Raw genomic sequence first — 15,951 nt, 5'->3', positions numbered from 1 at the left:
ACACGTGGTCAATGCTTTCAGCACATGTAACTGGGACAGTTTCTAAACAACGTTGTCGCATGGGACAAGACTAATCGTGTTTGTGAAAAATTTTTAAAAATTTTGAGTTGAAGTTTCCAATTTCTCCAGGTTCGGTAGAAGATCTAGCCTGGTCACTATGGACCAAAAACAAGAGATCTAATTTGAGGAACTTTAGTCAACCATTGTGGATCGACCAATTATCAAAAAAGGAAGACTAGGATATGTACTGACCTTAAATGGACTGAACAACCTTCCTCTTATTGCACCCTTCTGAAGAAGAGAGTGCACCTCCTTCTTTATTTGCACTAGATCTGACTGAAAGAAAAACATGGGGGACCTAAGGAGAGAAGCAAAATCTTGATACCCAAGTTGGGCTCACCTGTATAACAGAAAGAACCTAGCCACTGACGTTTCTGCCAGACCATACCCTTGTCCTTAGGACAGGGGGAAAGACCTGCAAATTTCCTATCTGGTCTTTGCAGCATGCCCTTCTGGGACCTAACTGCTAAAGAAGAGTTCTAAAATGGGGTTGTCACTTGGTATGGGGATGCATGGCTTCAAAGAATCTCACCAAAAGACTCTGTGGTGAGTCAGGATGATTTTGCATTTTGACTGGTTTGATGGGCCATGCATGGATACAAAAGACCAGTGTTGCTGGTCTCTGAGATACTGCAAAGCCAAAGAGGCGATCAGCCTTCCCCCCCCCCCCACCAAGATAGTCTCTGCTTCCAGCAAAACATTCCTTAGAAAGTTCTTACTATTCTCTTTTTGAGACCTTGAATGTGTCCAGAGGGGCTACAATGACAAGGTATGGACAAGGGCAATACCTGCCAATATGTTTTCATAGCTGCCTCCAACAAACAATCAAAGGCAAATTCTATAATCAGCTGGGTGAATAGCTGTGCTGAAAAGTGGTCAGCATGTGAGGCTAATGGTGCTAGTTACCTAGCTATTTGTCTTAAAGTTTCCAGTGTCTAAACTGAGAAGCAGGCTCAGTTCCCAATGGAAATACCCACATTTCTTTTTTTTCTGGAGGAAAGTTCTGGTACTTACTCACTCACTCTACCAACTCACTCTCCACTCATATATAACTTCCCCCGGGAGGTGGACCACTAACCCTAAAACAGTCTCCAAGAGACTATTGGAATCCTCTCTGAAACTTGAGAAAGCCAGAGAAAGAAAACTCAGATTTTATTTTTAAGGAAAAAGACTGTTACTAGCTCTCAAGAGAGCTCAAATCAACCAGAAAACTTAAATACTGACATAAAACATGAACTCAATTTCTGTTATGACAAAGAATTTACAGCCCATAATGGCTGCAACTGGGAAAAGACTGAAGGACAGTTTGTATGGGTATGGTATCTGGGGTTGGACCAACATCTCATGATCTACAATGTTCTGGTTCACCCCAATGATAGGATGAATTCTTGTTATATGGTAAGGGTATTTTCCACCTAGGGAAGTTAAACCATAGAAATCTGTCTGCGTGGGTTCGAGTCTTGGATTCAGCTAATGTGGGTATGTGAGAAAGATTGCCAGTAGTTTCTCGTGGGTCGGTGGTTCTTTCCGGGCTTTTCCCTAAGTTTTCTTCCTTCACCATAAATAATGACCGCCATGTATAGCCTATCTTGTGCTGAAAAATGTCGTTAAACCCTACAACAACAACAACAATACCATAGCAAATGTTTCTGTTTGCTGATATTAAATGATGTTGTATTTAAAAACTACATTCAAACTGCAGAAACAAATTAAAGAAAAAACACAAAGATGGCATGCAATATTTTGTCTAAGTTTCACTGAATATCTCAAATAATAGTGGACTCAGTTTTATATTTTGTAATGCCATGATAAAAGTATATAATCAAACTGATAACATTGTGTTGAATACTAAAATCTACATGACGGGTAATATAAATATAATTTTCTTCATCTGCAGTGTTTCTTTCCTTAAATTAACATAATGAATTTTGACATAAAAAAATTATCTATGTCTTTCAAAATTTTCAACAGAAAATCTTGAAGTTGACAACACTAGTGGAAAAGCAGTGCAATGAATGCTTTGAAATTTACTGTATTTAACCTGTTTGAGAATGACATGTTCCAGAAGCAATTATTTCTTGACGTGATTCATTAATACAAATCCTGCATTAAACCTTAGGAAAGAAATGTCTGATTAGAAGGGTTTTACTTTTATTTTCTTATATGTTCAAGACATGTAGATATGCCAAAAATCACAACTTTTGATGTTTTTTTTATGTCCAAACAAACTATTGTGAAATATTGTGGCAGAAATTTGAGAAATAAGTGAAACCAAGAACAAAATTAGGGTAGAAAATATTTGATTAACCCAAGCACAACATCCAACCACCTATAAAGAGTACAAACCCTGACACCAGTTTCACTAAATTTCTCCAAAATTTTCCTCAAAGTGAGATTTTGCACTAACTTGCAATATTAGATATTTTTTTGTTTTAGGTAGATGAAGATACATACAAAAAAGAAAACTCATTAGATTTAAAACTTCACCTACAAGTATTTTTATTCTTAAAAAAAAATTGAGAAATTCCTCCAATCTGAGGCAAACCTCACTTTTCCCTGGAGTTAAAACAAGACAAATTCCAGGAAATCACAGGATGCTCTGAGTGATGTCTAATTCTTAATGCCTGTTCAATGAAAGCTTATAATTCCAATCTAAGATATAAAAAAGGTAACTTGAGGAAAAAATGCAAGATGTTTAATGAAACCAGACCCATATATGCCATTGTATTCTGCACCAGCAAATCAGGGTCTTTGCTGTTCATTCTCCTACCTGATCAGCAGTGAACAGAACAAACCCTAACTGACACATTATTCAATGGCAAACTTGATGTGTCTAGATTTTGGTACAAATTACACATCTAAATACAGTACTTTAATACCTACCATTTCCTTGACTCCTCTCTGTAAAAATCACAAACCTTATACAACTGCATTCCAAAATCAAAAATGAATTCTATCAATATATAAGACCCTACAATTTATCAACATCATGCATACTGTTACCATTCCAGCACAAGAGTAAGCATTCTAGAATTCAAATTTTAAAAAATGTCTGGGCTTCACTCTATATATGTTTATACTTACATTTTAAAACTTCAAATTCGATTTTTGTTTGGAGTCAATCCCAAAAGAGTTCATATTGCTGGAGAAGTCACTGGACTTGTTCAGAAAAATGTTAATAAATGGAAAAAATTCTGCATTGTTCACAAAATGTAACAAATGGGAGAAAATTCTAAATGAATAAATGAATAATGTAATTGCTTCCTCTTTTTCTCATATTTATTATGAATTTTCCTCTTGGAAAGCAGAATTTTAGCCCAATTACCAATGCCTAAAATGGGCATATTTTCTCAATTTTGCCCTCTATGAAAATGGGTATATTTTCCCAATTTTACCTTTTATGAAAATGGGTGCATTCCAAACATTACCCTCTACAAAAATGGGAATATTTTACCTATTTTACCTTTCATGAAAATGTGTACATTTCCTGAATTCTACCTTCTACAAAATGTGTACATTTTCCCAATTTTACCTTCTATGAAAATGTGTGCATTCCAAATATTACCCTCTATGAAAATGTGTGTATTCCAAATTGTACCTTCTATGAAAATGTGAAAATTTTACCAATTTTACCTTCTATGAAAATGTGTATATACCAAATTGTACCTTCTATGAAAATGTGCATTCCATATATTACCCTCTATGAAAATGTGTGTATACCAAATTGTACCTTCTATGAAAATGGGTATATTTCCCCAATTTTTCCGTCTATAAAAATGGGTATATTTTCCCAATTTTACCTTCTATGAAAATGTGTGCATTCCAAATATTACCCTTCATGTAAATGGGTACATTTTCCCAATTTAACCTTATATGAAAATGTGTATATTTTCCCAATTTTACCTTCTATGAAAATGTGTGCATTCCAAATAGTACCCTCTATGAAAATGGGGATATTTTCCCAATTTTATCTTCTATGAAAATGTGTGCATTCCAAATATTACCCTTGATAAAAATGGGTATATTTTCCCAAATTTACCTTCAATGAAAATGTGTAGATTCAAAATACTACCCTTGATGTAAATGGGTAAATTTTCCCAATTTTACCCTCTATGAAAATGGGCACATTCCAAATATTACCATCTATGAAAATGGGGATATTTTTCCTTATTTTACCGTCTATGAAAATGTGTGCATTCCAAATATTACCCTCTATGAAAATGGGGATATTTTCCCAATTTTACATTCTATGAAAATGTGTGTATACCAAATTATACCTTCTATGAAAATGAGTACATTTTCCCAATTTTACATTCTAAGAAAATGTGTGCAATCCAAATATTACCCTTACTGAAAATGGGGATATTTTTCCCAATTTTACATTCTATGAAAATGTGTGCATTCCAAACAGTACCCTCTACGAAAATTGGTATATTTTCCCAATTTTACCTTCTATGAAAATGTGTGCATTCCAAATATTACCCTCTATGAAAATGGAGATATTTTTCCCAATTTTACATTCTATGAAAATGTGTGTATACCAAATTGAACCTTCTATGAAAATGAGTACATTTTCCCAATTTTACATTCTAAGAAAATGTGTGCAATGCAAATATCACCCTCACTGAAAATGGGGATATTTTTCCCAATTTTACATTCTATGAAAATGTGTGCATTCCAAATAGTACCCTCTAAGAAAATTGGTATATTTTCCCAATTTTACCTTCTATGAAAATGTGTGCATTCCAAATAATACCCTTGATGAAAAATGGGTACATTTTCCCAATTTTACCTTATATGAAAAAATGTGCATTCAAAATTTTTTACCCTCAATGAAAATGGGTATGTTTTCCCAATTTAACCCTCTATGAAAAAGTTTCTACTATTAATTATTATTAATATTATTATTATTGTTCAAATCAAAACACACCTTCTAGATAAGATATCAGTTTTGGAATGACAGTATCCCATAACTCCACAAGATGTTCATGCAGATTAGGTGCTATCCCCTGCATCAACTGCAGCACATGGACTCCTCTCCCCCTGCCACCCTGGGGCCTTCCTGCCAGTACCTGGTGAATAGAGGGACTCAAAAATGTTAAGCTATAAAAAAAATTCAAACTACTTATACTAGGACAATGCACTCGTAAACTATGAAGAGCTGACCCAAATTAGTCACACGCAGTAAGACAGCAGAGTCTATGCTGTTTGCATGAAATCATTAAAGTTTATTTCATTTGGCATTGTGAATGGTATCCAGTGTTGCATCTAAAAATGAATTAAGGCAAACAGTCTGAAATATAAATAAATTCCATTTCTTTTAAATGAGCTTCAATTATTTCATATCATTCTTTTTTCCATTAACATGGACAGCCTGTGCATGATTCCAAGGCGTCTGTACTCTACATTTTTAGCACCAAAAAAGAGTGGCCAACTTATGGCTATAACTGTCAAAAATGTAGCTGATGAGATGGACAGAAATGTAAAACAACATTCACATTAAACTAAAACAGAAAATTGGACCAGAAAAGATAAAAAGACACATCTATGTATCACAGGTAATTCACCTACTAATGACATTTCAGTATGTATAAGGGATAAATAGTACTATGGGGTTAAAATCAGTGTGAACGAACAGACAGATGGCATGAGAGACAGACAATGATGGAAAAGGCGATTATATTTATATATTGCTGGGGTTTAAACCAAGACAAGGAAATCCCAGTCAAGGAGTTACATTATTTGTGAATGCCATGAGGCTTGCCAAGTTGGTAGATACATATTGTAACCCCATGACTGGGATTTTCTTGTCTCATGCAAACCTCAACATAGATTGTTTATCTCACCCAATTATTTCCTTTAACGTGAAAAGTACTGCAATACAGTTCATGTACAAATGTTTACATGCAACACATTAATATAAATACATTAATGATGGCTGTTGCGTGACCGTTCCATCTGAAGTACACAATTTTTAGACAAGACCAAAAAATAAGGAAGACAATGTCTACCATAACACTGCCTTTTTTCAAGAATGCTGAATAAGAAGGCAAGGCCCTCTATGTCCATGCTCAAACCATCAGTGTGACCTTGATCCAAAGGTCAAATGGGTAAACAAATGTGTAGAAGAATAATGTGTTCTTGTTTCAGAATGATTCAACCAAAGAATGTAAAGGGTTTAGAAAATAGAAGCTAGGAAAATCTTTAAGCAAAACCTGAGAAAAACTGCTGGTGCATTAGCAACTGTGAAACAGTCAAAGAAGTAACCACTTGGTTTTGAACGTTCCATTAACAAGGATTTTACAAAAATTGCTACACAAGAAATGTGTTTTTATTGTTTATGACTATTAGGAGTTGTTTTTATAACTTTCCATAGCACATGTACATATTACTCTAGAGATGATCCATCCAAAGAAAATTATTTGATTTAGACTTTAAAAATATCTGAGATTTTGACAGCTCCACAAAAACATGACCATTAAAATAAAATAAAAATGGTACTTACCATAAGTCGAGCTATAAGGACAGGTGGCTTTGGAACATTAGCTGAAATAAAGTAATCGTTTAATACAAATTTTGATAAGTGTGGCATCATAATACTTTAAAATTATAACTCAGTCACTTTTATGCAAAATTAATATCACCTGTACAGCATTAATCATAAATGAAAATGGTAAAATATGAAATGGCACAGTTCCTAAAAAAAATTCTAATTCCCTATCAGTATAGATGTAGAATTTCCATTAAGAATACCAATGCATAAATCTTTATCCTACCATGTGACCATGATTGTAACTCATGTGACATCAAAACAGAATTCTGACTGGTTCAATGCTACTTACTTTTATGATGTCATCACATATATGACGTTAACTACCTCGGATGTGAGAGGTCACAGGTTTGAACCCCAGCTGAATCTTACCAAAGACTTATAAAAATGATACTAACAGCTGCCTCTCTAGGCACACTCATAAAGAGGTTACTGTTAGGACTGGTCAGCCTGGTTTTGGGATAATGCGACTGGGTGGGGCATCATGCTATGTCTGCGGCACAATGCCTCAGTGCTTGACATCACTATAAACTGCCACAGTACAGACATCATAGCAATATGACTGAAAAATTGTTAAAGCTATGTTAAAAGTCCAAATCACACATACACATGCACGTGACATTAAAATATTTGCTATTTTCTATCTCATAAATACATTTATTAGTTTACACTGAAATCTTTAGTGCATATAAATGCATATATGCTCTTTTTAAGCATCCAAACTGGCTACTTTGTCCATGAAGGCGCTAACTCTATCAACAGGGTACATGTTGATTAAAATCCACATTTTGTTACCAGGACATGTGCGAAAAACAATCAACCCTGTTTAAGTGTATGGGATAGGAAAATTTCACCCTTGGGCCCATAGTTTGTTTAAGTGTGTGGGACAGGAAAATTTCACCCTTGGGACCATAGTTTGTTTAAGTGTGTGGGATAGGAAAATGTCACCTTAGGGGTCATAATTTGTTTAAGTGTGTGGGCCAGGGAAATTTCACCCTCAGGCTCAAAATCTGTGCGAGTGTGTGAGATAGGAAAATTTCACGTTTGGGCCCATAATCTGTGGGTAGGAACTCAGCAAGGCCTCATTCCTCCCCATGTATTATGACAACAGCTTAGATTTCATTATTCCACATCAGTACATTATGAGAGATTCTATTCTTCCAAACCTTCAAATTGTTTTTCTCCATTCAGTCTCTCTCTCTCTCTCTCTCTCTCTCTCTCTCTCTGTGAAATAAATACCTTTAAAAAACTAAACTTTGAAGCAGTTTGAGATAAAAATCATATAATGCTCCCAACAAATGATTGTTTTTAAAAATAAATAAATTTCAACCTTGTGTTTCAAAGTCTATTTCATAGTCATCTGCTTTTTCTGCTCTCTTCTTGGTTGCTAGTGTGGCCAGACATTTGCATACTACCCCTATGGCATCAGTGTACTTCTCTGGCATCAACATCTCCAGCAAGAAGGGCCACAATACCTGTAATAAATGCAAGAACAGGGAACCAGTCAAAAATGCTTACAGAAGACAGGGAACAAGTTTAAAATGTCACTTCATTTAGCAATCTCCTTCCAATTTAATTTAAATCAGATCTCACAATCCTACAAAGAGATATGATAGACACCAATAAAAGTTCATGTTTCATGACCTTTGAAATTCCCAGTCCACTCATTTTCAGTAGCCTATCAGACAAACACTGCAAATGCAACAGGATGAGTTACCATAAGTAATGATTTGTTCTGAATGACATGTGCCACTTTCAGAAATTTCAAAGTTGTGATTTGATTGGTGAAGGACAAAATCAAAAGAACCTGACCTCTTACTTGTGTCCATCGGATCTCCACCTAGGGCTGAGGAGAGCGTATTTTAATTAGATTGAACCTCACTCATAAATTTCAATTACTATTATCTGAATGCATGAACAAGTGCAATCAAAACAAGGCATAGGCATATAAAATGCTGACAGAGGTATAGGCCGATGCCAAAGTTTACAATTAAAAAAAAGAAATTACTGATCAAGTCTTTTGTATAAACAGTGAAGAAAACAACTGTGATTTCATTATTTTCAAAGGTATAAATTGTCAAGTTTTTGCAAGAACCTATTTTGGAATTATGTGTGTTTCTTTGATAATATCTATCACATCAAAATATTTTAGGAATACATCTTCTATCTCACAAATTCAGCCCTGCCATGCTAAGAAAGACATCTACCACATATTACAGATTGTTTTACAAATACTAAAGAAGTCACATGCTTGCCAAAAATCACATGAGAGTGATATCCCCTAGAAAGGGGTCAGGAAAACAACTTATCATTTCATCCTGACCAAGTAAAACTTTATTCTGTAATCAATCTGAAATGCACAGATGCAGAATTGTATTTTGAGAATGAATCTGTGTGCATCTTCCAGCATTTCCAGTACTGAAGATCAACACTGCTTAACATCTAGTGTCCATTCATGTACCCAATGTAAGCTTGATGTTAATATGCATAAAACTAATGAAAATACTACATTCAGAGTGCAAAAAGCTTATTTATGACAATTTTATATGTGACTCTTTGATAAAATATAAGGTACAAAGTTTGTATTTTATCTCAGAAATTTGCAGTTTCAAATCTAGCTCTGATTTCTTAATGATATTTGCATTTTAAGTAATTTGGAATCATTTTAAAGTGGAGTTTTATTGCAATTCATATTTAGTCTGATCCATGAAAGGATAAGAGCAAAAGAATATCAACATAATATTATGATCATATAAATAAAAAGTAGAAAGAAAAGAATTTCCCATTTTCCTCACTAGTTATAACATTTATTTAAAAAAGACTTTGTATACCATAGTTATTATTAAAAGAATTCCCTTTATTTTGGTTATGACTGTTGAGCGTAAATTATACTGCATGACCATACTTCAGATGTGCATCTATAAAAAAGAACTGCTAGTTCCACTTGGTCATTTTCACTTCCTTGACTTCAGAGGTAAATTTTCAAAAAACAGAAAACTCTTTTACAATTTTGCAAGGAGATGACCTTTTAGCTCTTTTGTTGCTAAAACAACCCCATAGATGTGGTCAATGTCTTTCTTAGCTTGGAGTGCTGGATTTGCAAGGCAGTGGATGTATTTCTGACTTATAATGAATGGGTAACGTTACTGAAGAAGGAATGACAATTTCATAGCTTTAAACATTCATGGATGTAAGAAGAGAACCTATTTGTCTTAAATTTTTAAAATACCTTTATCCATGTAGCAAGCTTAAAATCCATGAAAATTAACACCCAATAAAAAAACAATGAATTCACAGCATTAAATGGAACGTTGGCATCACCTGTACAAAACTGACAAGCTTTAAGACATGCATACTCTTTTAAATTTGGTCCAAATTATTCATGTGGTTCTTGAGAGCAATAACAGCTGTATAGGAAGATGGATTTAGCATCAATACATAAAGCTTAAAGATCTTCCTGGAAGAATGCTGTTGAACATAGCCATAAATGGTTCAACATTTTATATGAAAGTCTAAGTCCAACTTTTAATAATGGAAACCATACTTGATGTTAAATCAGCATTACTTTCATACATTTGAAAACCAAAGATATAAAAATGCACTCTATTAAATTTGGTGTAAAAAATGAGTAATGTGGTTTTTTAAAAAAAAGTCCAAACAGAAAAAGCCAATTCTGAAGCACCATGAATGATTCCTACACATCATGTACAATGCATAATGGACTCCGAGTCATGCTGTAAGCCCAATTTGCCATCAATCAGAGTACTAAACATGACTAAATACTAAGTACTACACATCGTGTACAATGCATAATGGACTCCAAGTCATGCTGTAAGCCCAATTTGCCATCAACCAGAGTACTAAATATGACTAAATACTAAGTACTACACATCGTGTACAATGCATAATGGACTCCAAGTCATGCTGTAAGCCCAATTTGCCATCAACCAGAGTACTAAATATGACTAAATACTAAGTACTACACATCGTGTACAATGCATAATGGACTCCAAGTCATGCTGTAAGCCCAATTTGCCATCAACCAGAGTACTAAATATGACTAAATACTAAGTACTACACATCGTGTACAATGCATAATGGACTCCAAGTCCTGCTGTAAGCCCAGTTTGCCATCAACCAGAGTACTAAATATGACTCATAATCATACTGATGTCTACCTCGGACATTAGTATATATTCCTCCAAACTGGTCCATAAATAGTCATGTTTTAACCTCATCCAAATTCATAATAGTATAATATTACTCACAGACTCCATCTCTTAATGCTGCATATTCATTCCATCTATTCCACTTTGTTGGATACTGTTATTCAGACTCCATCTGTTGTACTGTATTGGGTAATGTTACTCACCGATTCCAACCACTCTACAGTACTGCATAATGTTAAAAATTCCATCTATTCCACTTTGTTGGATACTGTTACTCACTGATTCCATTTGTTCTAATGTATTGGATAATGTTACTCACTGACTCCACCTATTCTACTTTGTTGGATAATGTTACTCACTTATTCCAACTATTCTACTGTATTGGATAATGTTACAGATTCCATGTATTCTACTCTATTGGATAATGTTACAGATTCCATTCATTCTACTATATTGGATCAAGCTACTCACAGATTCCATTCGTTCAACTGTATTGGATAATGTTACAGATTCCATTCATTCTACCGTACTGAATAATGTTACAGATTCCATTCGTTCTACTGTATTGGATCAAGCTACTCACAGATTCCATCTGTTCTACTGTATTGGATAATGTTACAGATTCCATTCGTTCTACTGTACTGAATAATGTTACAGATTCCATCTGTTCTACTGTATTGGATAATGTTACAGATTCCATATGTTCTACTGTATTGGATCAAGTTACTCACAGATTCCATCTGTTCCACTGTATTGGTCAGCAGCTGCAACACATTCTCACACATGTGCCTTAGGGCCTGGTTACTGATATACTCAGGATCTGGGGACCTCTTACCCTGAAAACAATGAATACTCAACATAAACATTTCATGGAACCCAATACTTTGTGTTTTGATTATGTAACTTTTTGTTTAAGATGCTGAGGCTGGAAATTCCAGTATAAAGCATTTTTTTTAGCAAGCTATAATAGTGTATGATGTCATTTAACTACTACACAATGTGCCATCAGCCATGCTGTCCAAGAGGCACTTTTATATAATGGTTGCAAAACAGTTATGAAAACTTGACTGACTTTTTCTGCCTCTATGCATTGTTTTTCCCTGCAAATAAATATAAGGAGTTGTTTATACACAACAAAACACTGATCCAGTTAAGTTTTTATTTATAATTATACTGTTTGCCTAGGGGGACTGTCTGCTGCTACTTATGAAACTGTTTTGGTTCATTGTGTCAGTGAGTGATTCAGTGGCTACTGAATGGCACAACTTGGTTGTACCGAGGTCACAGCTGGTCTGTGAAACTCCTTGACAGAATGTTATGGATAACCCTTGAGTAACATTTCTTCAGCGGAAACTGGGCTGTCCAACGAAGGTTGGGATGACAGCAGCAACTGTGTGGACTTCACTCAATGGTTTAGTTTGAATACACCATATAGTGCTGACATTAGATTCTTGGGTGAATAAACTGAATGGAATTAGGTGAATGCCCTAGGACAACTGCTTTTTCATGGTAAGCAACATGCAGTAGCAGACACTCCTGTGTCCACTGAACACTGTAGGTGGGGATGGCAGCGGGTTTTTCAACCAAAATATGCATGCTGTCACAATCAGCTCCAAACTAGAACAAATGAAACAAAGAATGCTGTACATGACAGCTGGGACTATTTTGATTGGCTGACAAGTGATGTATTAATACATCTCATGCATATTAATGCAGACTATTTGCAAGAATGGAGGTAAGTGGGTCACCAATTGCTGTGTATAAACTATGCTTAAGTAAGCACTTAAGCGACAATTGTCTTCATCATCATCATAACCACTGCCACCATCATCACCACCACCACCAACACATCAACATCATCATCATTGTTGTTTTTATAATCTGATCTTTGTACAATTCTGATGAAAATCTTTGGAAGTGAATTACAAGAATAAAGTACATTTTAATTTAAAAAAGTGGTTTAACTGTGCCCATTCTGAATAGAAGAACACTTTCAAGTTTATCTTAAACACTCCATACCCCTCAGAAAAATCCACTGATTTTAACTAACAGTAAAAAAAAAATGTTTTGTTCTCCATGTTACAGCACAAGCTACTTCATCATGTAATTGCTATTATGTTACAGAAATGATACAGAGACTCAAGGGCCTGGACTTATAAAAAGACTAAGTTCACAATCTGTTTTTACCATGCACTTTTAAAAAAATGTTGACTGAAATTATGGTGTGAGAGGGAGTCCAGCTGGGTACACACGTCACTTCATAACCGGAATGTTTCATACCCAGACTTTGTACACATGCTATGGTATTTTCCGTTAACATTAGTCAAATTTAGCAAAGAAAAATTTCTGTTAAATTTGAAAAAGTAAATTTTTTAAATCTTTGAAAAAAACAATAAAACAATTAAATCAGAAAAAAATATAATGAGTCTAAAATGGATCTTAACAGTTTGTGTATGTATGTATTATAATGTATTAACAAAATTCATGTATAAAAGTGTTAAAAGACATGTATGAATAGAACAGGACAGTCTGATATACAGGTTGTTAGGCAACAAGAAAAGTATTTACAAAGCAATCAATCAGATTAGTTACTGCTTCATTATATTTATTAAAACTTAATTTACTTTATTCATTTTCTCTAAGAACAGTATTTTATAACTGGAATAATAGCACATGCCTGCCATATTATTATGTCTTTCTGAAGCTGGAGCTACATTCTGTTTTTAGAAACAAGGTAATCTCTGTATCATTTCTGTAACATCTCACTGTTGGAGGGACCCCAGCTATGACCTGTATCATACAGTGTGTCATCTATCACTAGCCTAACATTGTATCAAAATAACTACAGGGGGAAAATTGAAAAGTAGCTGTTATGTGACACTCCATTTACCCAGTGGAAATAATACTCTTTCATCGTCTTGAATTATTTACTCTGAGGCTCTTAGTTGGGGAAAAGTTTCATGAAAATCTCTCCAATGATTACAAAGTTATGGCTTGAACAAGCAAATTTTAATGGACAAAGTCATTACAAAATACATCAAGACATGCCCATAAAAACAAGTAAACCTCATCATGACTGGCAAAAAGCAAAGGTCCATATAACACATTTACCAGTTCACAAAACTTTATATTCAACTAAATAAAGGTCTGTAATTGTTTTATTACTGACATAATTTTATTCAGAAGTTTTAAAAATTTGTTTTGTATTAAAGTGAAAAATGATCTCAGATGCATGATGAAAAACTAATACATCATGATCGTGTAAGATGATGAATTACTGCAATCCGATGATGCTGTGTCATTGAAATAAAAGCCAATGATTGGAGTAAAATATATTTCTTAATTAATGCTTACCTCATTATAATAATACATCGTATGAGCACCCATTACCTCCAAATCTGGCTCTCTTAAGCTAAAACAAAAGTTAACATCGTATGAGCACCCATTACCTCTAAATCTGGCTCTCTTAAGCTAAAACAAAAGTTAACCTCATCTTTTGTCATGTTTTAGTAAAAAGTGACTGCCAAAATGAAGTCAGACAAGACAGGTGTCCAATTAGACATCTTCGCTAACCAAGATTCTGATATGTTAACCCTATCTACACCTTGATGGACTGAACAGATATTTTTGTGCTTTGTCCTAGCAACATCTATTGGATTCCAGGAGTTGCCTCTCTTAGTAATGCCAACTAAACAACAGCATGTAACAGTGTTGCATTGTACACAGGTCCCAAATGGTGGAGTCAATGCACTTTAAAAGGATAATTTGCATATTTTGCATTAAAAGTATGACTACATAACAGAAAAGTAAAAGGTATTTGTACAAACATGGACCGGCAGTGGAAAATTGCTTTTTTATGCGTCCTTTCAAGTTGTGTGCTCCCCTTGTTTCAATGATGCATTAACAGTGTTAAAAAATTTTAACAACTTAATTTTCATTGCTTGTGGAGGCTTGCCACCACATCCAATAAAATTCACAGACCCAAAGCACAGAAATATTTGCTCAATCTGCCAAGGTGTTGATAGGGTTAACATCAGAACCCTGGCTAGAAAAGATGCCAATTGGATAGAAGGACAGGTAACCAATCCCATCAATCATCAGTTACTACTGGAGTAGAAGCATACATGTATCCCAGGTACAACTGCTGGTGAGCTTGAGAGGGTGTGCACATATAATAGGGTATGTATTTTCAAAGACATATTTAAAACAATTTAAAAATTGCTTTATTCTTCAAACATTTAGTTGATCATAACATATCTGATAAATAGTTAAGTGATGGGAGTTACATCCCCTTACGGCAGGGCTGGCCTCATAATGTATGAGAAGCAGCTTTGAGTCTTATGTGAGATATGTAAGGTTAGAATGCATGTGAGATATGTAAGGTTAGAATGCATGTGAGATACGTAAGGTTAGAATGCATGTGGTTTTGAGAAAAAGAATTCTACTACAAATCCTGCTGATGAAATCTTGGGAAGCTGGCTATGATTCTGATCCATTCAGGTTGAGATGAGCAATTTAGAATTAAATATTTCTGAGGTACAAGATGGAGAATGTCACCTCAGATCTTCCTGAGTGATGTCAATCAAGAAGAAGCTGCACCTGAATGCCATGCTGGTGGCAACTGCCAAACCTCATTAACCAATATGTATACACAATTTATCTGGTCAAGAGATAGGTCTTTGTAATCTGAACAGATCACCCAATGGTTCAAGAATGAAAGAGCAGGAGCTGAAATGTCTTCCTGTCATTCTGTGAGTAGTACAAACCAAATGAGAGCTCTCTTGTCTAATTGACTATGAACCTTATTGGTACCAGTTCAATGCTCTGATGGGGTCCCTTGAGAAGGCTACCCCAAAAAGTAAAATAGTCTGAAAAAACCCAGATTGATTTCCCATGAATAGGTCGTGACTGGATCTCAAGGATTGGTAAGTAATCTGCTCAGTGCTGGCATGATTTGGCTGTGCCACTGCTGGTGATGGCAGAGCTATGGCAGTGTGGAAGGTTGGAGACAGCCGAGATTTCTGACCCTCTCTGGATGACAATATTTCTTCCTCATGTACTCAAGGCATAAAATATTAACTGTGGCAGCATCAGCAACAATACTGATGTTGTCAGTAAATTTAGAAGAGCACTACTTGGCTCTCATGCTGGACAGCTTTTTGGCTTTCACTG

At 34.9% G+C, this 15,951-nt stretch overlaps 1 protein-coding gene across 7 annotated transcripts in view; it reads right to left on the bottom strand.

Moving 5' to 3' along the window:
- The window catches only part of LOC149780857 (maestro heat-like repeat-containing protein family member 1), a 172,993-nt gene that overhangs the window by 123,041 nt on the left and 34,001 nt on the right, over positions 1-15,951 (bottom strand). For 4 of the 7 annotated variants that reach the window (XM_089937944.1, XM_089937947.1, XM_089937945.1 and 1 more), the window contains exons 13-17: positions 11,511-11,615; positions 7,941-8,085; positions 6,566-6,606; positions 4,991-5,132; positions 2,944-2,961 (exon numbers count right to left, since the gene is read on the bottom strand). In XM_089937944.1, the coding sequence (XP_089794070.1) occupies positions 2,944-2,961; positions 4,991-5,132; positions 6,566-6,606; positions 7,941-8,085; positions 11,511-11,615 (451 nt within the window). The remainder of the gene's footprint in view (positions 1-2,943; positions 2,962-4,990; positions 5,133-6,565; positions 6,607-7,940; positions 8,086-11,510; positions 11,616-15,951) is intronic. The other 3 variants (XM_089937946.1, XM_089937950.1, XM_089937951.1) reach the window with 1 other exon arrangement.

This window comes from Sinohyriopsis cumingii, chromosome 16, assembly GCF_028554795.1.
Source record: "Sinohyriopsis cumingii isolate HCF-2022 chromosome 16, ASM2855479v2, whole genome shotgun sequence".
Lineage (NCBI taxonomy): Eukaryota > Metazoa > Mollusca > Bivalvia > Unionida > Unionidae > Sinohyriopsis > Sinohyriopsis cumingii.
The sequence above is the reverse complement of the archived record's forward strand: the minus strand, read 5'-3'. Positions and strand labels throughout refer to the sequence as shown.